This window comes from Aspergillus versicolor, assembly GCF_001890125.1.
Source record: "Aspergillus versicolor CBS 583.65 unplaced genomic scaffold ASPVEscaffold_9, whole genome shotgun sequence".
In the NCBI taxonomy this organism is placed as follows: domain Eukaryota; kingdom Fungi; phylum Ascomycota; class Eurotiomycetes; order Eurotiales; family Aspergillaceae; genus Aspergillus; species Aspergillus versicolor.
The window spans coordinates 48,099-71,885 of NW_024467532.1; the positions used below are offsets into that span (position 1 = coordinate 48,099).

A 23,787-nucleotide genomic window follows, 5' to 3' on the forward strand; every position below is an offset into this window, starting at 1 on the left:
ATAATAATAATAATAATCAAGAATCGACCATGTCAAGGTCATCAGCCTCGACACAGAGCAGTTCATGAAGACCGAGGACCTAGGCCGCCAGGCGCCCCACGTGGATCGTTCATACAACCGTGCGAACTCCTGGCCGTATAAGGGGCGTGAGAAGGCACAATTCATGAACAGAACACGCGCCCCCGCATAATCAACGTTGTACTCGAGGCCCATATACAATGGATGAGTACGTATTATACTGAATTGCTTGTTTTGTAATGACGACGCTGACAGATAGCTAGCTTTAATCCCAGTATTCGTGCCTCCGCCCTGGAGAAGCTCGCGAAATTAGCTGTCAACGCATCAGAAGACAGTGACAATACCGAGATCAACCAACTCACTCGACAGTGTCAAATTTTGGGAAATCGATCGAATGGTATGCTCAATGGCGTATTGCACAGTCAATCACCGGTGTCCCAGGTACCTATGGTGCGTCCTCCAACCCCCCCGCCCCGGTTAAAAAAACAAACAAGAACCAAAAAAGGACACCGCTATACAGAACAAAGGCTGATTCTTGAAGGACATTCGAGAATTATGTGTCTTAGTGTCTTTGTGCAAAGCCGCGCCTTCGGTCACTAAGGAGGAGCATGCGTCCCAATTGGTGTCTCAGTTATCTCAGTACCTCCCGGAGTCCCATGGCCAGGTTTTTCGCCCATCGCCATTCCTACACGATATTGAACCGGCGCCATGGGAGGCGCTTTCTTACAACCTTACATTTGCGCTTCTCCATCTTGGGTCCGAGTATCCGTCGCTGCGCGAGACTGTCCTTGGTTCTGTCGACGAATATCTATATAACTGTACGGAGGTAGTCAATGTTCTGATATCTGCTCCGCCATGTCATTCGGGGGATAATGCACTTGATTCTGCCCATGAGTCTGTCAACATGCTGGCTATTTGTGTTTCGATTGTTGGCTTTCTAGAAGCCGCAGCCAAATTCACTGCATTTTGGTCTGCCACTGAGAAGTTGCGGATGGTCGACCGCTTGCGATTAATATTCTCAGAGAACTGTATGGTGGCGATTGAGACAGCTTCATCTACGGTACGCAGTGCAGGCGTTTTAGACAGAGCACTTCGGGATTGGAGAAGATATACTCGCCGCTATACTGCCAAAGGCCGCCCGCTAGGAGCAATGCTTCTGCAGGAAAGCTACATGCGATTCATTAAATCGTGCGTCACATCTCTATTTGGGGCGCAGAACATGTCAGATGATGAACTATTGGATGACTATGTGGATGGGGTGGGTATTGCAAGGAGTCATGATGAGGCTGAGATATCCCTTATCAATCGCCTAACCGCCATCATTGGTGATGAAATCCAACTCCTGGAGGATAGCTCCGACTATTTACAAGTTGGCTCACCCTGGCAACAGCGACTTGCTTTTTCTGTGAAGGCACTAGCCTTGATGGGGTATCTCAACTGTATCATCATAAACAAGGATACAGCAAATAGCGATGACTTTCTGTCATGGCTAGAAGATACCCTTATAGACCCGAGTCAAATGTCATGCACCGAACTTGCGACGACCACTTTGAAGTGCATAACAATTATCTCCCGGGCATCTATCAATAGCGCGTCCTCTGGAAGTCGCTCGCTCCTACGATTCATCGTCGAAGGCGGTATACAGGTGGGAGTCATAGGATCTGTTGCTGCCCAATGTCTTTCTCGAGTTCTCGGCGTTCTCTCTCAGGACTCAGTCATAACCACCCTTTATTCGCTAGGAAATGTTCTGAGTCCGGGGTCTGGTAGCGACAAGCCATATCCAGGTCAAATGAATGGGGAACCTACAGGGCTTACTCTCAGCCAATTCCAAAAAACCAAAAACGGAAGCATAGCCTCCATTTCCGTGAACGAGACGGAAGACAATACACCATACCGCAGCATTGTTCACGCTATTATAACGATTGCAACCAGTTGTCACGATGAACAGATCAGTGCCCTGGCACAGTCGATGCTTCTACAAAAAATTGGCAAATTGAACACTACAGTTGACTCCTGTATCATCAAGGAAACAGCAGCGCTCTCTATAACTACAGCGCAAGCTGAATTCCAACTCCTTTTGAAATTCTATGACCGTGTTTTTCATGATGGCATTGCCAAGGGATATGAAAATGTCGTGAGCGCGGTTTCAAGTGCAATGACGTACCTTTCGCTTTCGCTTGAAAAAAGCTCCCCACTTTACAGAGTTTATCTTGTTCATTTGTTGGAAAGCATAGTGAACAAAGGCGATGCAACAAACCTCGAGCATGAAAGACACAAAGATATAACCTTTGCGCCTGAAGATATCAGTCCTCTCCTAAAGCCGTTGGCATTGTTAGTATCTTCCCAAACGGAGCTTGAGCAGCGTTTAGAGCATTATGACCAGGATGTATCTACTTTGTTCCGCGACGCGTGGTTCAATATCGCCGTCCATGGAATATCGCTCAATTCAGCTGTCGGACGAAATCATTACGAAGAGTTACGCTTGCTCGCAAAATATTCTCCTCCTCTTGTGCCCGAAGACCGTATGGATATGATTGAGAGCGACGTGGAGCTTAATACTGTCCTCAGGCGCGGCATGGGCCCACAACGACTCGTCGCGCAAAAGAAAGGGTTGGTCGGTGAATTGCCCCATCGGGAGCTCGATATAAAGCGTTTAAACTACCCCAAGGCAGTGTTTCTGAACGCTGCTTTGTTGCTTGAGAATTTACGTGCATTCTCGGGATCATGTACGAAGCCACTGGGCTATTTCCGGGATCCTGCGCTTGCTACTACTGAGATGGCTAGCTGTATGACCGCCATTGCGGATAAGGTTGTGGGCTGTTATCTTAAATTGACGCTCGCTGGCCGACATGAAGATTTCTCTATTCCATTTCTATCGAAAGAATTAGCAGGTTTCTTCATAGCCTGCTGCCATCGAATAGAAAGGATTCAAACGGTAGCTATCATGTGCGCAAACAAAATTATACAGGAGTGCCCATCGGCTCTATGTGAGAAGCATTCTTTATTTGCAGTGCTCGAGCTCCTAACTGTCGTGTGGCGGTCTTGTCTTGAAGAAGAACTTGACGAGTTCGAATGGAGGTCCTCGTTCACATCTCATATAGGGCATGTTAAGGTCGACCTTCCCGATAATTATGGGTACAGAAGAAAGACATTTGACGTATTGCTTGAACGAGCAAGGGTGTGGATAACGACAGTCATGGACATTGCGCCTCTTGATATGAAGGGTCTCCTTCAGGTGTGTATTTTATGGACCCTTACGGATACGTCAGCTGACTAGGCAATAGAGCTATTTATCCGCGTCTGATGATAACGATGGATATGGCGATGTCTCAATGGGCCGTTCATTTGCACTTGAAATGGGATCCCTTATACCACAAACCGACCACCGAATCGGTAAGTTCTCCTAATGCCCACCCGTGCTTTGTGCGAAAGCGCTTGGGGAACATCGTAAAAGCATGCCTAACACAGCTCTCACCGAGACTTAGGCTCGATCGAAAGCCATGGGTTGATGAAGGTCAATGTTGCCTCGAATTTCATTGCTCAACACACAGCCCGTCAGAAATATCGTCGCCCTAGTAGACTCCACACTAGCAGCCCAGAGTTTTCTAACTCTAAAGACGGTGGTAAGTCCGAATATTGCAAGTACTTCCAGGACTTCTCGAGCTGATGGTACATAGTGTCGGGCTACGATTCGATTGCCGCCTCGCTATCCTCACTCGAGTCAAGTAAGAGCATGGAAAATGTATTATTCAACATTTGCAACGCAATCAAATCAGGAAACCATGTAACTCTTCCTGAAGTAAGAGATGCATTGCAGCGTGCTGCTGCGCTATTATGTAGCAGCAACCTTGTACACGCTACTATTGCCCATTACCTCGTTTCACTGCCGTTCCAGATATTTTCTCAAGAGTCCATCAGCATTGGTATCTCGCTCTGGCTGGGCGCAATCCACGAAAATCCTAGATTGGAACCAACGCTTCTGTTCGCGGTGGTTCAGGAATGGGAGAAGACAGTCCTACGAAGACAGGGACTCTTTAACCCCTCATTCAAGTAAGTAAAGCCACCGCCTCCTTCATCACTCAATTTGATATTAATATGTAATGGCGACTTAGTCATGTCGACCCAATGTATGCCAAAATTGAACTCTTGCCAACAAACAAGGATTCGATGCTTCAACAACAGAAGCTGGCACAGAATATACTTGCGCCACATTTAGAGGTCATACAGTTCTTTGAGAGTCATTTTAATGCTATCCGACTAGGAAATACTCAGACTCAACGTGTATTTTGTCGTTTCATTGACAGTACGTCAGTGGGACTTTTGCATGCCAGCAATCATCCACTGGCCCGGGAGCTACATTTCCGCATAGTTTCCTTTTGTCTTAGGGTTCTCAGGCATTGTGTCTCCCTTGATAATGTGACATTGTGGAAGCTCAAACATCAAATTCTGTCCTCTGCTCTTAGCTGGTTTAGCCACCCGCCTAAGTAAGTTTCGTCCTACTGAATTAATCGGAAATTATTGCTTATGCTTAAGTGTTTAGATGGTCCTTTGGTGGCAATAGATTGCAGCTGAAAGCCGAAGACAAGATTCTGAACGATGTCATAACTGCTCTAGCGAAAGCTTCTTCTGTTGGCTGCAACACTCGATGGCCATATACATCATTACAGGCGAAACAGGATCTTCTCCAGGTACTAATAGAAAACGAAAGATCGCGACTCAAGGTCTGGTTGTTTCCGTTAGAGCCTGATCGGAAGCATAACGTAGCCCAATCTCCTCTCAGCAAACATCTCACAGAGGTTCGTCTCAAATTTTACCCTAGCACTAACCGATGGCCGTGTTCTAATGTTGTCTTTAGGAGAATATGCTGCGGATTGCCTGGGCTGAGAGTCCTGGGCTGGCTATCCAGCTTGCCACACGGTTCCCGTCTGGAAAACTCAGCAATGACATTCGAAAGCTGCTCCTTAGCTTTCCGGAAAAGGCCATTGATGAGCCTGGTAGTCTTGAGATTATGTTCGAATCAGCACTACCAGCCGATGTTTCCTCTCAGCTCAAAGTAAGTAGTATGCTCGGGCTAAGCTTTGTTCCAAGGCTAACTTCATTAGTACTTGCTATACTGGGCCCCCGTCAACCCAATCGAAGGCTTAACCTATTTCTTGCCTGCGTATGGCAACCACCCCTTCATTTTGCAATATGCGATGAAAGCATTAGAGAGCCATTCTCTTGATGTTAGGTTTTACTTCGTTCCACAATTGGTACAAGCTCTTCGCTATGATGCTCTAGGCTATGTCGAGCGGTACATCCTGGAAACTGCAAAACAATCTCAACTGTTTGCTCATCAAGTGATATGGAATATGAAAGCCAATTCCTACAAAGATGAGGATTCTCAAGTCGTAAGTGGGGAGATCACGGCCGTCCATACTTCATTGCTAACGGGGCGAACAGCCGGATCCTCTCAAGCCGACCTTAGATAGGTTTATGGACGCCTTGGTTACTAGTTTTACCGAGGATGAACGCAATTTCTACCAAAGAGAGTTCTCGTTCTTCAACGAAATCACGGGGGTCTCCGGTAAACTCCGCCCGTACATCAAGAAAAGCAAACAAGAAAAGAAGGAAAAGATTGAGGAAGAGCTCCGCAAGATCAACGTTGAAGTTGGTGTTTATCTCCCTAGTAACCCTGACGGTGTCGTGGTGGGTATCGATCGCAAGTCGGGGAAGCCTCTGCAAAGCCATGCAAAGGCACCTTATTTGGCAACTTTCAGGATTCAAAAGACCCGCACACGATGGGACGAAAACGCCACTAGGGGCTTAGCATCGGCTGCATCCAACCCAACGCAAAATCGCCAATCGAACTCACACCAGGAGACTTATGAGGTCTGGCAGTCGGCTATTTTCAAAGTTGGAGACGACTGCCGTCAAGATATGCTCGCTTTGCAGATGATCGCAGCTTTCCGAGGTATTTTTTCAAGTATCGGGCTTGACGTTTGGGTGTTCCCATATCGAGTGACATCTACAGCACCGGGATGTGGGGTCATCGACGTCCTGCCAAACTCGATATCTCGGGATATGCTCGGCCGAGAAGCCGTCAATGGGTTGTATGACTATTTCGTTTCCAAGTACGGCGGCGAGGATTCAATCCAGTTCCAGGAAGCGCGAACAAACTTTGTCAAAAGCATGGCAGCCTATTCCGTCATTTCTTATCTGATGCAGTTCAAGGATCGACACAACGGTAACATCATGTTCGACGACGCCGGCCATATTATTCATATCGACTTTGGTTTCTGCTTCGACATCGCACCCGGTGGAGTACGCTTCGAGCGCGCACCGTTTAAGCTCACATCAGAAATGGTGGCCGTGATGAGTGGCACTCCACAATCCCATGCAGGCGGTCATAGTGGCTCTGGCAACGGGCGTTTACCAGGAGCGTCTCACAATCCTACGCAGACTCAAGCATACCGATGGTTTGAGTCTCTGGTCGTGAAAGCATTCCTCGCGTCTCGACCGTATAGCGCCAAACTGTCGCACATCGTGGCATTGATGTTGGACAGTGGCCTGCCTTGCTTCAAGCCTGAGACGCTGAAGCACTTCCGCGATCGATTTGTGCTTGACAAGAGCGAGAGAGAAGCGGCGGAGTTTATGCGCGAGCTGGTGCGCAAATCCTATTTGAGTGTGTCTACAAAGGGATACGACCAGTTCCAGCTCCTAACAAACGGCATTCCGTACTAGGGTGGCGGCCTATTAGCCCAGCCGCAATACATGCTTGCTCATTGACTAGGACATGTTTTGTAATTATTCTATATAGAGTTCTCGTTCGTGACACGAATGGGTAAGTTTTCCGAATCCGGGGTAGGATCTTTCTGATGTCAGCACTACGACTGTTGTGCGCGCGCTCTCTCCCATATCTACACCCATGTGCATGCGCCAACCAACGATTAATCGCTTTCAATCCCCAAAATGGCACAACTTAACCTCTTTTGGGCTCAGCCATGGCCATTGTCATTCATTCATTCATTCCCCCCACTTTACTGTCCCATAGTAAACTTCTCCGCAAAACATCTCTCTAGGTGTGTACACAGCTGGAACACCGCTGGAACACTTCTGCATTTCATTGCATTTGGTTTACCTGATACTTCCTGTACACAAGTAAATCTACAATCGTGGGCCTCAAAGGGCAGCTGTAGTCACATGTAGGCTAATTGTATACGTGGAAAAGTCTCTACAGATTCAACATGAAAAGAGTGCATGATATTCTCATTAAACACAATTATGTGAGGCCCATTTATACCTTTCCATTACAACACTAGCAACAAGTGAGGTTTTCCTGTGTGACCTTGTGGTGAATGCTTTTTTTACTGTGCAAACGGTGAATGTCGACTTTTGCCACCCGGATATTGATGTAGGAGGTGAAGAACTCCTGCTTCACCGGGATCATCAATGTTAATGGTATACTGATTGGCGTCCCAGGCACCATTATATATTCAAACAGAGCCAGAATCGACAACACATTCGTGACACAAATGATCCTAGAAGGTGCTAATTTTGGATCCACATTCCTTGGTCTTTATGTTGTCAAGTATTTTGGATGTCGTAAGTCCCTTACCACGGTGGGCATCTGGATGTTTGTCAATTTCATGTTCTTTGCCTCCGTGGGCCAGGTATCGAGCCAAAGCAATGGCCATAGCAACAGCTTCTAATTGGCTCTGGAGCTTACTGAGAGGGTTCTTCGCGCAATTTATAACTAGGAATATCGACTTTTAATACATCTGCGTCTTTGCCGACTGCTTATTTGTCGCAATGTTGCTTGTCTACTTCTTCGTGCTCGAGGGTGGGCAAAGGAAAGACGTTAGAGGATATGAATCTAATGAGAATACTCCCCCGGAAAGGCAGTAAGTGGGTTCCGCCGCCTCCAGAGGAGCGAGTATCTACGGCGAATGTTCTCGACCAGAGTACGGCCCGTGGCCTTGCCAGTGAAGAAGAGTCAAAGAAAAGGAACCAAGGGCCGGCTCATCAGCACATTGACCGCCAGCGTAAGTATTTGACATGTATAACGCGTGGACCATGGTTTGATATTTTCTTGGGTTTATGCGGATCCAGGTCAGCAATAAGATTATTTGATAAGATGATTTGTTTTAGGCGACTGTGTGAATGACAGTTCTACCTAAGCCGACTTCGTAATAGGTATACATATATCATGACAGTTCTGCCCTGTAACTACTAAACAGCGTTTAACCATACTATTATCAATCCCACATCTAGAAATAGAATTGACATTCTCTCCCATTAGTCCAACCTTGTATAAGGCAAGTCCTGCTAATCGGGGGCTCTGGCAAGCTAGAAGGTATTAGGCAGAGGCACGATTGCTAAATTTTAGTCAGTAGGTCTAGCGATCATTATAAGGTGCTATGCAACAAGAGTCCCATGCAGAATTATAACGGACTATTATGCCTACCTAAGCGCAGTCTCACCCCCCCCCTTATAGCTGGCAGTGGCCACCTATTCCCTGGGTATTTGCTACCACTTTCTTGATTTAGATACTACGTTACACAGCCCTTTTTTTCGTTCAAGTCTCTAAGTATAGCTACCATCAGTGTGATAGTCTTCACAGTCATAAATTAATTGGTTGAGAGCGTGGCATGTGGTAACCGTGACCGCTGCACTACATACTGGGCCCTGTTTAGAATAAAGGCCAACCGGCCATTCCAATTTAGGCCAGGCCGCGTAGATTCAAACCCGACCCCAGAAATGACCCACAACCCTCTGTACAATTACACATGGATTAAGAAAGAGATGGCAAGAGAATACCGTAAATGCTAGTATTTGAACCCTCCGTCAGGATAACTTATTTCCACATCGTAAGTAGCATAACGCTCAAGGCAAAAGATAGATTGAATAGCAATGAATACGCATCTGTCCCGTAGCAGCATATACAACAAATGAAGTATGTTATCGCACAAATGCCATCATTGGAACCCGGTCAGTCCGGTGCGCAATTTGGTTGGGTGGCACAAATCAAATACCGAAATGACATCCATGTTGCATCAACGCCGACCAAATACATACAATAGCCCAGCAACAAAAAAAAAAAAAAAAAGAATAATCAATCATGTGTGACTTGGTCTCTCTGTCCAGCAGCGGCATTTATGTTCAAGTCGAATGATAGTAAATGTAGACGAAGAACGCGAGCATGCACTTTCCCAGCGCCACGGCGCAAAATCGGCATAAAGAAAACCAAAGGTAAGTAACATGAACAGCTGAAACAACCAAGACAAAAGTAGAAATTATGTGCTGGTAGTTGGCCTGGAAATAAACAGAACGTCGATTTCCCAGGTCTTAGTTATGACAATGATAGTCTTCAGTCATACGTAAGATGCTGTTACCACATTCCAAGCTTGTCAAATGAGGTTTCAGGAGACAAGTTTTGGTGAGCTCATTTATTGCATTGGGTGACTTTAATCCATAAAGTCGCCCCTGAGGATCTTCTCCTGGAAAAAATCCGGTTTGTTGTTTTGCTTGGGTTGTTTTGGCATTTCCCGCGCTGGCTGGTCCATGGACGCGATGGACGCAGCCCGTCTATGCGGAGCCTGCTGGGTATGCTGGGATTGAGCCGAATTTGGAGATATGGGCCCGCGTTCAGCCCTTGCTCGAAGAGCTTCAGACCAGTTGAAGCCCTCGCCTATTGGTCGTCGAGACTTGTTAGATATATCGTTCTGGGTAAGACCTTTATTTGTACTTGCAGATAATGTTCCCGAAATGCTATTGCTGGTTGAAGGGCTGGACAGGCCGGCAGACGACCTCGTCCGGTGCTTTCCAGCCGCGGGTGATATAGGGGGAGAGAGGTGGTATCTACCGTTGCCAATGCTTCCAGCGCGGGCATCTCGTAATGCCTGAGCACCAAATGAGAGACGGCGGGCAAACGGGGATCTCGGCACGCCGCCGGGAGGGGAGTTCTCAACATCCTCTGCAACCGCTTCTTCGTTATTCCCTGGGCTAGATCCCACAGAACTGGAGATGCTGCCCTGCCGAAAGTTTCGATTTCCATACTGCAGAGGTTGGGTTGGCGATCCGGACAGTCCCAAGGTTGTAATAGATAACCGGCGTCTCTGGTTTGTTTGAGCATTGGCCATGGCACTAGCCATAGAACCAGCTTGGGGCCCACCTAGGCTTTGGCTGCCCGATCTATATTCCGGGAAAGAGAGCCCTGATGCTATGGACGCTCGACGCTGGCGCGAAGACGATGGGGGAACTGTGATTGGAGGAGTCGAGCTGTGGTTCGACATTATAAAGGAAGTAATTAGGATGCAATGGGAAAGTCGATCAGTTAGCTGGATTGCTGTTTTGCGGGGTAGGCAGATAGATGGAGATATATAACGGGCAGTCCAAGTCGAAAGGGACTCAAAGCGATATCAAGCAAACGACGTCAACTTGGGCACCGAGTGCAGCTTCGAGGTGGACAGGCACAAAGGGATTGCAGATGAGGAAATGTGGTCTCGATTTGAAAGCTACAGTGTCAATTTCTAGGAGTTAGCGCAGATCATTCGATACGGGAGGTGGCGTGGTGTGACACAATGCCAATCGAGCAGGGGGGCAATGATAGGTGAAACAAAAGCAGGGAATCGAAAAGCGGGGAGAGTGACGATCACAGGACGAATGGAATGGAACAAGACTGAGAGGCAAGAAGCGGGGAGGCGAGATATGATTTATTGTGGGAGGACAAGACGCACCAGTGATTGGCTGACAGAAGCTTCCGTTCCAGAGGGAACAGGAGCTTGGGTCAAGCTCCAATGCAGCTATGAAGGGAAGATGAAGATCAGATGATGGGAAGAAGAAAAGGGATTGAAGTGACAAGCAGAAGAGGAGGAGTACTGATGTGTAATGTAGGAAGAACAAAGGGCGAAGGGAAGGGAGGGGGACGTCGAGCTGGAGTCACGGACTAAGCTAAGGCTGCTACCCCACAATACCCAAAAGTCCCGGGCTCGCTGCAGAAGCCCGACTGGACAATCTGGAGCTGACCGTGGGCCAGAACGGGGCTAGTCTGAGAAGGGTCTGGGGTCTGGACTGAAACGACGTCAGGATTAAGCATCGCCTGCGTCTTGTCTGGGCTGCGCGGGCGCTGCGCATTATGTCTTATGTCCCATTGCTTCTACGCGGATCTATACCTCATGTACTGTATAATTTCTTGTACTATTTACATACCTAGGTATTCCATGTCTATTCCTCTTTTATTTTTATTTTTAGGCCGTATTCGTCTTCGTGGTCGTTCATTTTGACCCCGTTCGTTTCTTGTGCTTCGAAGGAAGAAAGCTCAAGGGTCAGTGAGGTAACGTCATTATGGTTGAGGCCACCCCGACGCTTCGGGATGAAATAAAAGCACCAGCTTTTCTCCAACAGAGCATTCCAGCTCGGTGCCATCGCGAGCTATCTTTACTTCGCGATTTGCATTCCAGGGGTTGCGTAAACCCCGTGTTCGATGGAAGGGGACCCTTTCGGTGGAGAGCCACCGAATCCGAAACGGCGTTCCGATTAGCTGGATCTCAGCGGTGCCGTGCTTCTCTACGGGTGCTTGAAGAGTGCTCTTATGTGACCCGGGATGGCCCTCTTCGTCCTCCGACGTATCTGCCTCCCAGAATATTGTGCCTCGCGCAATGTCGTTTATGATGCGGCCGCTTGGGGCTGAAGTCGATGCAGGGGTTGGCGTGACGTCTGGGCTGTCGGGTTCTTTGGAGGGGGAGTGGTCCGGGCGTGGTGGCATCTCGAGGGTGAGGCTTTCATCGTCCCTGATCGCAGACATCATCCGAGCGTATCCGTAGTATTCACCCGACTTGTTTGCGGAAAATATAAGATAGACGTTGTCTGACATCTAGTATCATCTAATTAACTTCGACCAATTTTATCTGCAACCTTATCGATGGAGATGCTTACCTCGAAGGCTCGGTTTAAGCTCTCTTCGTTGTGGGTCTGGGTGGCCCAGATGCCACTCTGCCAACTGATTTCGAGATCCTCGACCGTCAAGCTTTTCAAGATGAAGTATCGGTTACACACCCGCGTGGAGTATGACCCTTCTCGCCCCTCATCTTCTGTGATGTTGGATTTTACCATCTCCTCCGCCTCTTTTATTGAAGACTGGTCTGATAAGCCCGTGAGCTCGCTGTGCGGCCCCGGGGACATCAACCCTCGGCGCACCCGACAAACGAGCCGCGCCCCTCGTAGTCTGGTGTCGTGGAACCTCGATAATGCTCTCAAACAAGCTTCCTCAGTTTTATAATTGACAAACGTACAGTTGCTTCTTGAAATTAGGAAGACGCTCTCCAAGTCACTTGTGGCATCCTGCGAGAAGTAATCCTTGAGTTCGACTATATTGGTTCCTGGTGCGAGATTCCCAACCCACAGGGCATTGCCAGATTGTTTCGGTTTTCTGGGTAGTCCTTTTGGTGCGTTTGATTTTGATGGACGTGAGGTAGAGTCTAAATAGCATCACCACTATCAGCTTCCTTACCAGTATCAGAACAACGAGCCAAGGGGACATTGCCTGCTTACTAGCCGATGAGCCCTGTGCGGTAGATGATCTCATATGCGTTGATCCATCAACTATTGTGATTCGTCTCTGGTCCTCCTTTTCTCGGTCCTCATTTGTTTTGGGCGTGCTCATGTCTGATTGATTCTGCGGTTGCGGAGAAGCAGCTGAAATCGTCTCAGGCCTCTGATGATGCCACTGTGTTGGTGTGTACACATACGAATTATAATAACTTGGCCCATACGCATCCATTGAACCCTGGGCAGAACCAGGCCGAGGGGTAGGAGGTGGAATAGGCGAAAATCTAGAGGCGTCAGAAGGGTGAGTCCCTGGGTGCCGCTGTTGCTGTTGAACATAGGGCATATACATCTGAGGATAAGGAGCACCGAACATCATGGTTGGGTTTGTTGTGGGTGTAGGAAACGATTGGGGTTGTGGCATGCCGTACACAAGGCCAGGGTTCGGTGCGACAGGAACAAATTGCTGCTGCTGCTGCTGCATACTTCGCTGATCGAATTGAATTTGACTGGACGGGTAGCTCGGTAATGCAGACGCCATATTTCCCATGCTCATAACGGCCGGTGGATGTCCATAGTTGCCGACCGGGGTAATGTAAGTGTGTGATTCTGGATAGTGCTGAACATTTTCAGCTCGACGAGAAGACGCTGTCCCTAGACGTGACATACTCAGTTTGAAGGCCCTCTCCGCATTTCATTGGCAGCATTATACAGGGAAAAAGAACTTACGCGTCTGTCGATGAGTCCCGGGAGGGCCATTCAACTTCGATGGTTCCGACGATGCCCTGCTTTTCCCCTTTGCCTCTCGAGCTGCTTTTTGCCTGGTTGGAGGAGTACCGCCGTCCATCGGTTGCAACCTGGCTGTTCACAAGATCAACTTTACATATAAGCAACTTTGTTGTATGGGTTGCCCGGGCTCCCGAACGCTGTCCACCGACGTCCTGCCAGCGTTAGCAAGCAGCAATGTTAAGCTCCATTTTCTAGGAGCATACGTACCTTACCAGAGCCCTGGTTGGTGATGCGATTTGGAGTGAGAAAATATTATACGGTATATGACTTGATGGTAGGTGCATAAAAATTCCTTGAGGCTTGTCAGTGCCGGATCGACGCCAAAAGGATGCCCAAACGTAAGACAAAAAACAGACAATGCTATGCAAACATTGGTGTACGTGTGTCAGAAAGGGGAACATTAACTGGGAACGTGCTGAAACAAACTTCTTTTCACAACATTTGCCTCGACACTATTTCGGGCGGTTCAGGAAGCTAAAAGCAGGGATACAAAACGAGGAAACGGGAGTTGAGGGTATAGAGCCCATAGTAAGGGGCTCGCACGGATTGAAGCAGTAAAACTGGAAAAGAGTGGAGAAAAGGATATGGCACACAGGGGGAGGGATGTCAATGGGCCAATTTGGAGCGAACTGTTGATGGGGAGGGGCATCGCTGCTGCTGCGGCTGGAGAGAAGCCACGAAAGACGAGCTGGAGCCAATGTCATAGCTGATGATGGGATGAGGGAAGCATTGAAAGGATGGAAATGGAAACAACAAGCTCCCCCGGAAACTGAAGGGGCATTCGGCCACTTGAAGTCCCTTTAGGGGGGGGTTAGAGACACCAGACAAGCTGGTCAGGTAGGAAAATGGCCTTTCTGAACCCAACGACGTGGGAACCCCACGAGAACTTGGCCCATCCGACTTCTTCTTGACACCATAGGATCAAGTAGCCCTTGCACCAAGAAATTTAAGGAGCGAGTTGGGAAGTCCGCTATGGAAGCTCGGGAAATAGAAGCCTTGGAGCGAGAAAGCCCAACAAAGGAGGTAATTGTGTGTATGTGCGTATCGGTGGTGTAAGACAAAGACAAAGACAGGGAAAAAATCAGCCACAAAGGGGAAAAGAAAACAGGGCACTCACATCTGTCTACTACTAAGGCAAGTGACAAGGAAAATAAGCGGCCAGGGTTAGATCCGATTCCCTAAATAGTAGAGAAATCAATACCCTCCACTTCGTCCATTGTTTCCCAAGGGATCATTGGTACGCCATAATGACTTACAGGAGTGCGTAGCGCGGTCTAGTTACAATTTGGCTTGACAAGCAGGGGCGCCGGTCTGAGATGTGTCGGTCAAGAGCTTGCAATCGATCTCATTCCGGGTAAAAGAGTGGGACTGGGGCGTGTTCTTCTCCCTTTGGTCTGCCCCCGTCTATAAACGCGCTCGGCCAAAAACTGAAGAGGAAGATATGGAGATAGAAAAAGGGCCTCCTCGGCGCGGCGGTGCCTGTCGTCGGGCCAGCAGAGCCCAACCAACGCGGCGACTGATTCGTGAAGACCCTCAGGACCCGGCAAAATGAGCCCTGTACATCCGGTGTGGGTAAGGCTAGAGGTACGGCCGCGGACAGTGAAACCAATGAGCAGGACTACTAAGTTAATAACGGGTCACTGCTGCACGGCCTTCTCAGAGGGTGTACCACAGCGATGGGGGTGACTGGGCGGTGGCGCAGAAGCAGAGGAGACAAATGACCAGCTGCAGAGCAGGAAAGACGACTGCTTTTACCTCAAATAGTCTCCAGCATCCGATCTCTGTTGCTTTTTCTGTGGCTGTGGCCCGTTCCTGGATGGATGGAGAAATTACCCACTCTCTGGAGAGATCGGGGCCCTGTTTCCAGCCCAGAATTTGCCTTCAACGGCCTAACCGCACCTCACACGCCACGACAATCAATTGGCATGCGAAGATCGATGGGGCTAGATCGGCGGATTCTGCAGATTACTTTCGATGTTCACGGGAAGACCGACGCCTTCGAGGAAAAGGACACGAAGACGTAGCAGCGGCCGAGTGAACAAGATCAGTCAAGTGCGAAGACCTGGGAAGAGATTGCTTCCCAACGAGCATTCCTCAAGAGTCGACGCTTCGGCAAATGAAGTCACTATATATGGGGATATTCGATTATATGGGGAGGTGCAGGGTCGAGCCGAGCAGTTAGTATTTATTGCTCATGTCCAGCCTTTGATGTCACGACCCAGGTAGGCTTCCAAACAATGATATTAATGCAGCAAAAAAAAAAAAAAAAAAATGAGCGACATAGATGGCTTGGACATGGGTTTGTGATTGGGTGTCGCAGGCGTCCATCGGCCAGGCTAGATCCACGGGTCGCCTTCTGACAGATTATTATTCAAGAAGAAATTCAGCCGTGGGCCACGAGGGGATGCCATGGCCCCAGTGGTAGATCGGGACATTCTTAATGAGAAAAGAAAGTCGTGGCGCCGACGGGAAGGGGGGGGGTGCGAGGGTCGGTGGCAATCTGCGAGCCATACGCAGAATGTGCACGTTCCAGGGAGGCGTGGAGCCCCAAGGTGCGCAATCAGGAACAGAGAAAGTAGTCCAGCTCTGCAGTGGCAATTTGCAGGTGGGAATCTCCATGATTGACATCTGGGAAAAATGGAGCTAGGGCACATCGATAGTAGTGAAGTGCAAGGAGAGTCAGTCCCGAGTCCTCCTGGGAATGGTATAGATAGGTAGCTATATGGTGTCGAAGCCCAGAAGGCCGACTACGCTACCAAAGACCACCTACACTGTACGGTGTAGTAGTACCTTTGCACCGGCCTTACAGCTTGTAGCTCACTAAATCTACACTGCCGTCAGCACGTAGATGCTCTTTTGACATCAAGTCAGAATTTCCTTCCGCTCAAACACTGATTGGTCATTTGAAGCAGGAACAGATGAGTAAAAGTAAAATTAAAGGTTGAAGGGCAAAGCTAACCATGGTCGTGGCTGTGTGGATACTGCCGCTCGCAAGAGGAAGCCATTCATTCTATCATCCTAGGTATGATACGAGCGTCGTCTGATTTCCCGCCGCACCAAGAGACCGACTAAAGAGGAAACAGACCATGTCAGTTCCCTGCTCTGAACGTCTGATACGTAGCGGAATAATCTAAGAAAGCCGCCTCAACGACGAGAAGTGGGGTCGAAAGATGGCGCGAGCCTCCACCGGAGCCGATCAAATCTTTTCTTATAACGCACCTGCTTGAGTTGGGATAACAATAATAACAATAATAGAGCAATAGAAGAAGAGCATGGTGCCCCGTCGGGAGCAAGGGAACGGATCGGTGGCCCCAGGGAACGAGCAAAAGGGAGAGGGCCGCAGGGGGTCTGAGATACCACTAGGGCTGATCTCCGTGGGTCGCGACCTTCGAAGCGAGAGCCGGAACACCGTCCGTACTTTGTGGAGAATTGATGTGAAAGGGTGAGGAGTGGACGGTGTTCTCCGTACAGCCCCAGAAGATTGAGCATGGGGGAAACAAAATTGCCGTTCGAAAGGCGCCCATGCCGCACAGCAGAATGCAATCCATGATGGCTCCCGCCCACGCACTTTCGGGCTGCTCGGCTATGGAGCCTCTGATTCGTGGATTCGGGTGAGATCCCGGCCAATCATTTGTAAGCTGACTACTTTGGCCTCATCCTGTCCCGAAGCGGAAATTTCGTGATTTACAATTTTACGTTGAATTCGCCAAGAAAGGCGATGCCCCACAAGCCCCGGCCCACGGCTGCTGCTGCTACACTACTCCTAGTGGGTTCTTGAAGATACCACTGGACCCCCTGTTGACTCGTATACCTCCCCAGAACACGGAGTCATTGTCTCCAATTCTTTCCTCCACATTTACGAGAAGACAGACGACCTCGGATTCTCGGACTGCACTACGGAGTAATGCTATAGGCACCCGTAGCCTGATATCATTAACGGGTGCTTTAACTACTTGTGAAACAACTGGGGCCTACCTAGTAGCTTGCCTCGACTCTCATAGGACATAGCAGCAGCAAGCATACTGCGCCATAGATCGCCAGACAATGGGAAATGTTGCAGCCTCAGGCGATGTCCCACTACGTACTGACTTGGGGACTTTCGTCAGTTTGTGGAGTCGCCTGAGTCTTCGAGACTCTGACTCTGACTCAATGTTCTTTGCCAATTGAAGTATGATTCGCCGGTCGATCCGGTGGTTCAGAATCCACATTTCGGCCGAAGAAGATGGCCGGAGTATGGAAAGTTATCAGCCACATCCCTCTGTCGTAGATCGTTTGATGCGAATTGCAAAGAAGAAAAAGAAAAGAGAGAGAGAAAGAGAGAGAGTCCCCCAACAAGATTTATTCCAGTATTTTCTCGGCTGTTTCCGTGATACTTGTTGCTTGGACCGGCTGCTCTCCCAGGCCTTTCCTGTCATGAGGATCCTTTATCCGCTTAGGCCCGGAGACAGTTCCGTTATTGCTTAGTCTACTGCGGGTTCATCTGGATCTCACGGATTGTGGAGGGCTCCAGGACTGTAGTTAGTCTACGGTACACAGCAGTGCACAGTGTACATATTCTGTATATGTAGGTGTGGAGCTACAGTAAGGCTTTTTTTTTTTTTTTTTTTTTATAAAAAAAAAAAAAAAAAATACTATCCTGTTGGATATTATACACCGTATAATACGCAGTACTATTATTTATCCAGCACTTGGCCATCAATGCAAAGGTAGGGAATTTGCCACTGCTATGGGAACTCTACACCGTACCGAGTAATTCCCACGATAATCAGTTAATATCATGGAGCCATGGAGTGCCGTTCATCATATGCACCGCCACTGAGGCAAAGGACACGACAAGGCCAGTGCATCACAGACTCCAATGAGACAGCATTATCCAGCTCACTCGCCACAATCGCTTGGCTATTCGTCTTCTTAGGATGGCTCCGACTCGGAGTCTTCAGTTAAAATCCAGAGTAAGCTCGGACCAGGAGTGGCGCTATCCAACAGCAGTGCCACTGTCACGAAGCCTGACCCCGTCAGCCCTGCGCCTAGCTACGTAAGAATTTTGCTGCCTGCCTTGGCTATCCCTCATGGAAAGTGACATTGCTTTTGACAATCGTCCACCAGGTACGGAGTACGACCGATCGTTGTACCTCGTCCCTACACCATTGACGTCATAGGCTGAGGATCATAGTCAAGCTGCGCAAACACGGGACCCATCATGACATCATTTCTGGGACCCAGGGGTTTTCCCATTGGGATTCCAATGAATCAAGGACCAAAGTTGCTGGCAATTTCCAAAACCCCCCCTTCTTTCGATCGCCCTTCTAGATATTTTTCCTCCCTTAGCTGTACTACAATTTCACCGACCAAATATCATACCGGTTCTGTGAAAAGCGAGTAAAGGAATAGAACAATTTAACCAAGCATTTATGACTTTCCTACATCGCATGTCTACTAAAAAAGTGGTAGCCAACATTAAGCTAATAAGAATGATGATATACATTAGAAGAAAAGAGGTAAGGTTAAAAATAAAATGCATGTGCTATATATCCCATTAAAACAGGCCGCCCACCATCCATAAACTCATCAATTGTCTGTACTTGAAGTTGCAAAATGCACTCACACTCTCCATGAACGGAGCAAAATGAAGGGAACCGGCAGGTATCCCTTCCTCAACATAGTAAATAATCATCATGTCCAACTGGACACAGTCATTAGGTGTAACCGGTTGTATAAACAAATCGTAACCGGGAGCCAATCCGTCAAGCTGGTATAGGACAAGGAAATGAGAAGGGGATCTGTGCGGAATCCGCCATGAAGTAAGAATAGATTTAGGTAACAACACAGGGCAGAAAAACGGAAGGAAAGCGTATTATTTATCGATCGATCCCTAACGAAGCAACCTTGCCAGCAAATCTCGCACCGGCGCTTCCTCTCTTATGTAGCTTCTCACGTTCCTTGTTATCCAGCGTACTGGGAGCCTGCTCGCTGCCCGCTCCAGAACCTCCAGGCCCCCGGATGGTAGGAAGTGACCCCAGTGTATCTGCTGGTGCTGCAGAAGGCGTAGGATGATTGAACCCCGAAATTCGCGTTGTTCGCTGGTTGAGGTATAATTGAGCGGCTGCGGAAAGAGGGATTGGCGGGGGTTGTGACGGAATCTCGGCTCCATTTTGGACGAGGAGCTCCGCGACTGGGAAAGGAATGGCCTTCACGGATGTACTGGGCCGAGAGGATAGACCTGGCGTTGTTGATCCGGGGGATGCCGGGTCTGCTGCTGCTAAAGCGAGGAAGATAGCGTGGGTGCTACGCGAGCGATCAGCGACATTCACGTTCGCGCGGAGGGCGATGCCGTAAAGAACACCCTGGATATCATTTCTCTTAATTGAGGCGAGAAGAGTCTCATCCGGTGTTGGAAATCGTGATAATGGAGACGGCAAGGATTGAACGAATGCCCTCTCCGCATATTTGGCTGTGATGAATCTCAGTCGCTGTTCACGAGTGGATGAGGCTACTGGCTTTTGAGACTGATCTAGAGTTGCCTCCCAGACCATGTTGCTGACACGGTTTCCAACCTGCAGGAGGATTTCAACAATGTCGTTCGAGAAAGAATGGACATCCAATGTGAGTGATCGAATTTTGGAAACATGTGTTCCAAGAGATCGGTGGATGCCACTGCACTCGATACATAAGACAATCCCCAGGTTTATGGAAACCCACTCAACCTTGGACGTGGAATTGCAGTCCGCGCACCAGTGGTTGCCTTGATCTGCATCGTGAACCGCTTGTAGTAGCTTCGAGGGGTTATCTTCATATCCTTGTGAATCACCGCGAACATAACTTGGTCGTGCACCGACGGTGGTGCGACGCGCCACGTTGCTAGATGCGGATGAGTGGTGAGAGTGATGGGAAACCGAAGAACTTTTCCCTGTTAAAACGGAGCCAATGTCACGGCCAATAGTTGACTTATCGGCCTCGGAAACTGGGGGTGGATACATGCTACGCCCTTCAACGGCGCTCTGTAAAGCGTTGTTGATCGCCCTGATCCAGTTTCCCATATCGTCCTCTGAAGTCGCTTGGTAGATGCGTTTGAACTGAGGGGTGATGACTTCAAAGCAGAACCGCCGTTCTGCGTTCCGGGCTTCTCTTACAGAGGCCATCCTCAAATCGATGGGTTCCATGTGTAGGTCAAGCTTTTGCTTCCAGTTACTATATTCTGACAGCTTTCCTTGATCTAGGACAATCCAAAACCTAGAAAATGAAAAATATCAGTATCCCCAGCGAACTGATGACGATAAAGGAAATCGAAAGTCTTACTTGTGCCAGGCCTGCTTGTTAATGCCCTTGGGGTCAATATGAGATCCTGGTCGAGATAAAGCCCAGAGAAGTCCCTCTTTTCTCTGTTGGCCTGCGGTAAGATTAGCTTTCATGCTTATTTTGGGGATAATTCGCGGATACTCCGGAAAACGTACTGTTTGAATTCGTGACTGGGGTTGCAGCAGGCGGCCCGGCGGGAGTGCTGGTGGGAGCAGTTGCTTGAGTTGACGTAGACGAGTTATTGCTTGTGACACTTCGTAGCTGGGACCCGGTACTATCGGCGCGGCCTAGATCTCCGTCTGCCTTCTGGTTTCCATTACTGCTACCAACTAACGTTGATGCTGCACTCGAGCTGGTGGGGGCATCGGGTTCGAGGTACGTGTTGCTGCTCTTCTCTAAAGCACGTCGTTTCTCTTCCCTCTCCGTTCTTTGAAATTGGAATTCCTTGTCCGCTTGGTTCACCTCGTGGATAAGAGCATCAAGCTGAGGAACCATGTCGTCCACATTTTTAGCAGCGGCGAGGAAGGTCTTTGCTTGTGTATCCGCATATTTGGTGAGATGGGAAAGAACCTCCTGTTCCTTACGGCCACCATGTAGATCTTGCATGAACGAAGAGTAGTCGAACCGTCTCAATTCGAAGTTTCGCCGCTTCGCCTGGTATTTGGAGTCACTTTCTGCCCGCTTCTTCTCCTTTAGAGAGTCCTGTCGTTGCCCGAGGTAGCGACCAACGTATGCATAATAATCCCTACTCTCTTCCTCAAACTCTTTCTTTTTCGCCTCGGCTTGCTTGATGTCATTAGTATAAAGCTTTAAGAGTGGCTCAATCACCAGTTTTTGAAGTTGCAGGGCATTAAGTCGTTCGTAATTCAGTATTTGCCGCGAAATTTTCTCAAAGTAGTGGTCCAAAGCCGGTTGGATTGCGTTCGCATTTGATGTGGATGCATCGCCGAGCGCGGATAAAAACGCTTCTACAGCCTCATTACAGGCCGCCTGGGCTTGATGGGCGGCTTCGGCCTTCTTCAGCACCTTCTTGATCTTGGCGCGCATGTTCCCTGTCTTCTGTTCTAGTGCTTTCATTGTAGCACGGAATAATGGCCCATCTTCGACCACACTCATGTCCTCGCCGGGACGCGAATGAGGAAGATCTACCTTGACTGGAGCCGGGGCCGCAGTAGTTGTAGGCCCCTCACCAACCTCCGGGGGTGTGCCCGGCACAACCTGGACCTGAGCGTTCGACGAGGCATCCGCATCGCTAGAATGTGACAAAACAGAATGCGAAGAAGGGACACGGTTGCGAGCCGGGATATGGACTTCCAGGTTTGGGGAAGTAATCTGCGGGCTGGGAGGCGGTCGAACAGTGTTTTGTACCCAGAAGGAAAAATAAGCGAGTGTATTGAGGCGATTAGCTCGTTGGTCATAATCCAAGAAGCTACAGCTATTTCTCCAACCACCGCCCTTGTCTTCTGTAATTTTTGGAGGTTTCCATTTCCAAGACCAGTCAAACTGAACAGACGGGCTGCTTTCGGTTGAGAAATCACCCACTAGCTGAACATTCGAGTTATTCTGCAGGTTCGGGTTTGCGTGGAATTCTCTTGTGACCAGATTGTCGAGTTCTTTCGAGTTGGGCGCATGTGCAAATGTCAGTCCCGTCAATACAGTGTCGGCTAACTCGGGCAAAGAAGTCGAAACTCCGTTAACAGTAGAATTTGAGATATTCCCCGTTTGCGTCTGTCTAAGGACGAATGTGAATTTAAAAATGAGCTCGTCATCGTTGTTTAAGCGCAAGAGAAAGGAGGGTGTGGGAGCAGAGGGAGGGGAGTCCGGATCCTGTATTACATTGGAGCTGTTAGTTAAAAGGCAATGTTTCCATGCAATGTTGCCTAATTATTTGGCTTACCTGTATATATTCAACCAAGCTATCGTCGCCGGGTTCTCTCTTCGCATTATATCTGGTGGCAGGGAATGAGTTTGGAACGAGGTTCAAAAGCACGCGGCGAGGATTTGAAATCGTTACGGATGCGATCGTTACTGATAAACCAAGTCAGCCGCAGTTCATTGTCGATCGCACGAACAGAAGGGCCATACGTTTATTCTGATCCTTGAAATACAGGCTCCCCGAATCCTCAAGCCGGCTTCCGACAATCCCCATTGTAGAATGCTCAAGGCGTCAAGTCGCCGTTCGGAGTATCAAGTCCGCAGAGGAAACCGGGGCAGGTGAAAGGTCACCATCGGCGGTCTGCGCGCCTTTAGTTTGGTTTTAGAGGAAAGGCTGGGCTGTTGTTGATGCGCGATGGAATCCCAACTGCCACCCAACTCAGATCATGAGCGAGTGGCCCGTGATAGTCAAAGCAAGGGCAGGATGCTGTGAATAACGATCGACGGAGATGGAAGAACGCAATCGGAGCAGAAGTGGACGAGATTAAATGAGTTGAGTGGGGAATATGGAGCCACCACCAGTGTTTCGGTGTTTCTCCCTCTTGATCATTCACTGGTTTGACCCTGGTCCAGCACGCGGGACGTTGGGGGTTTTTTGACGATAGATAGCAGGTTCGCTGAGGTTCGGTGATTGGGGGCGGTTGGGAAGCTGAGCAGGGAGCGGATGAGGCTAAGAGCGGGAAGCAGGCAGCGATCGATGAGACGGCGAGTTGGAAGAGGAAAGAAGATATGTTTGAGGCTGTGGAGGATGCCGAGAGGAGAAGAGGAGTTGAGATCGGCTTGGAGGGGGCTTAGACTCGGATTGAATGAGTCTTGACTCTGGACTCTTGAGGAATCTTGTCGTCGGACTACCCCTCGATCGAGGTGCCTGAAGCGGGATAGATTCCTCTTTAGCGCCGCATCCAATTCTTTATTTTCCGATTCTATTTCTGAGATCTCATGATGATGATGGCGTGGGTGGTTTTTACTAATGCTTTATTGACGCGGTTAAATCGCCTCTTTGATATTTCGTCCCTGATGGTTTTGTGCCATCATCTGCTGCTTCGACCGTGGTCAGTTTTTTTTAAAAAAAAATTCATCATATACACAAACAACACACGCATATTTATGATTATATGTAGTACATATACATAGTGCACTATGTATAGTATATCTAACCGAATACAGCATACAAATATAGTAGGCGAAACGGCTGTCTAACAAAACGAAGCAATAATGATATTA

General features: G+C 48.8%; 5 protein-coding genes across 5 annotated transcripts; 1 reads left to right on the forward strand and 4 right to left on the reverse strand.

Moving 5' to 3' along the window:
- Positions 1-29: 29 nt before the first annotated feature.
- On the forward strand, positions 30-6,741 carry stt4 (1-phosphatidylinositol 4-kinase STT4; the record flags this gene model as incomplete). Its single annotated transcript, XM_040815048.1, has 13 exons — positions 30-37; positions 282-468; positions 560-3,253; positions 3,303-3,411; positions 3,504-3,593; positions 3,618-3,641; positions 3,696-3,743; positions 3,819-4,068; positions 4,131-4,502; positions 4,559-4,814; positions 4,874-5,071; positions 5,121-5,408; positions 5,461-6,741. The coding sequence occupies 13 exons, from the start codon at positions 30-32 to the stop codon at positions 6,739-6,741; spliced, it is 5,805 nt and encodes a 1,934-aa protein (XP_040671125.1).
- Positions 6,742-9,464: 2,723 nt separating this feature from the next.
- On the reverse strand, positions 9,465-10,292 carry ASPVEDRAFT_138936 (uncharacterized protein; the record flags this gene model as incomplete). Its single annotated transcript, XM_040807531.1, has 1 exon — positions 9,465-10,292. The coding sequence occupies one exon, from the start codon at positions 10,290-10,292 to the stop codon at positions 9,465-9,467; it is 828 nt and encodes a 275-aa protein (XP_040671126.1).
- A 1,049-nt stretch (positions 10,293-11,341) lies between these two features.
- On the reverse strand, positions 11,342-13,210 carry ASPVEDRAFT_86719 (putative YT521-B-like splicing factor; the record flags this gene model as incomplete). Its single annotated transcript, XM_040817904.1, has 3 exons — positions 11,342-11,872; positions 11,935-12,476; positions 12,550-13,210. The coding sequence occupies 3 exons, from the start codon at positions 13,208-13,210 to the stop codon at positions 11,342-11,344; spliced, it is 1,734 nt and encodes a 577-aa protein (XP_040671127.1).
- Positions 13,211-16,129: 2,919 nt separating this feature from the next.
- On the reverse strand, positions 16,130-16,851 carry ASPVEDRAFT_44852 (uncharacterized protein). Its single transcript, XM_040813153.1, has 2 exons — positions 16,292-16,851; positions 16,130-16,158 (listed from the first exon to the last, which is right to left on the reverse strand). Exon 1 carries the CDS (start codon positions 16,819-16,821, stop codon positions 16,477-16,479), a length of 345 nt encoding a protein of 114 aa, XP_040671128.1. The 5' UTR covers positions 16,822-16,851; the 3' UTR covers positions 16,130-16,158; positions 16,292-16,476.
- Positions 16,852-19,190: 2,339 nt separating this feature from the next.
- ASPVEDRAFT_138307 (putative ARF GTPase activator (Csx2)) lies at positions 19,191-22,777 on the reverse strand (the record flags this gene model as incomplete). Its single annotated transcript, XM_040807475.1, has 5 exons — positions 19,191-20,562; positions 20,629-20,719; positions 20,784-22,455; positions 22,526-22,656; positions 22,714-22,777. The coding sequence occupies 5 exons, from the start codon at positions 22,775-22,777 to the stop codon at positions 19,191-19,193; spliced, it is 3,330 nt and encodes a 1,109-aa protein (XP_040671129.1).
- Positions 22,778-23,787: the final 1,010 nt, after the last annotated feature.

Excerpts from the sequence above, each read along its gene's own strand:
- ASPVEDRAFT_44852 (XM_040813153.1), bottom strand. The coding sequence starts at position 16,821 with ATGCTCAATCTTCTGGGGCTGTACGGAGAACACCGTCCACTCCTCACC.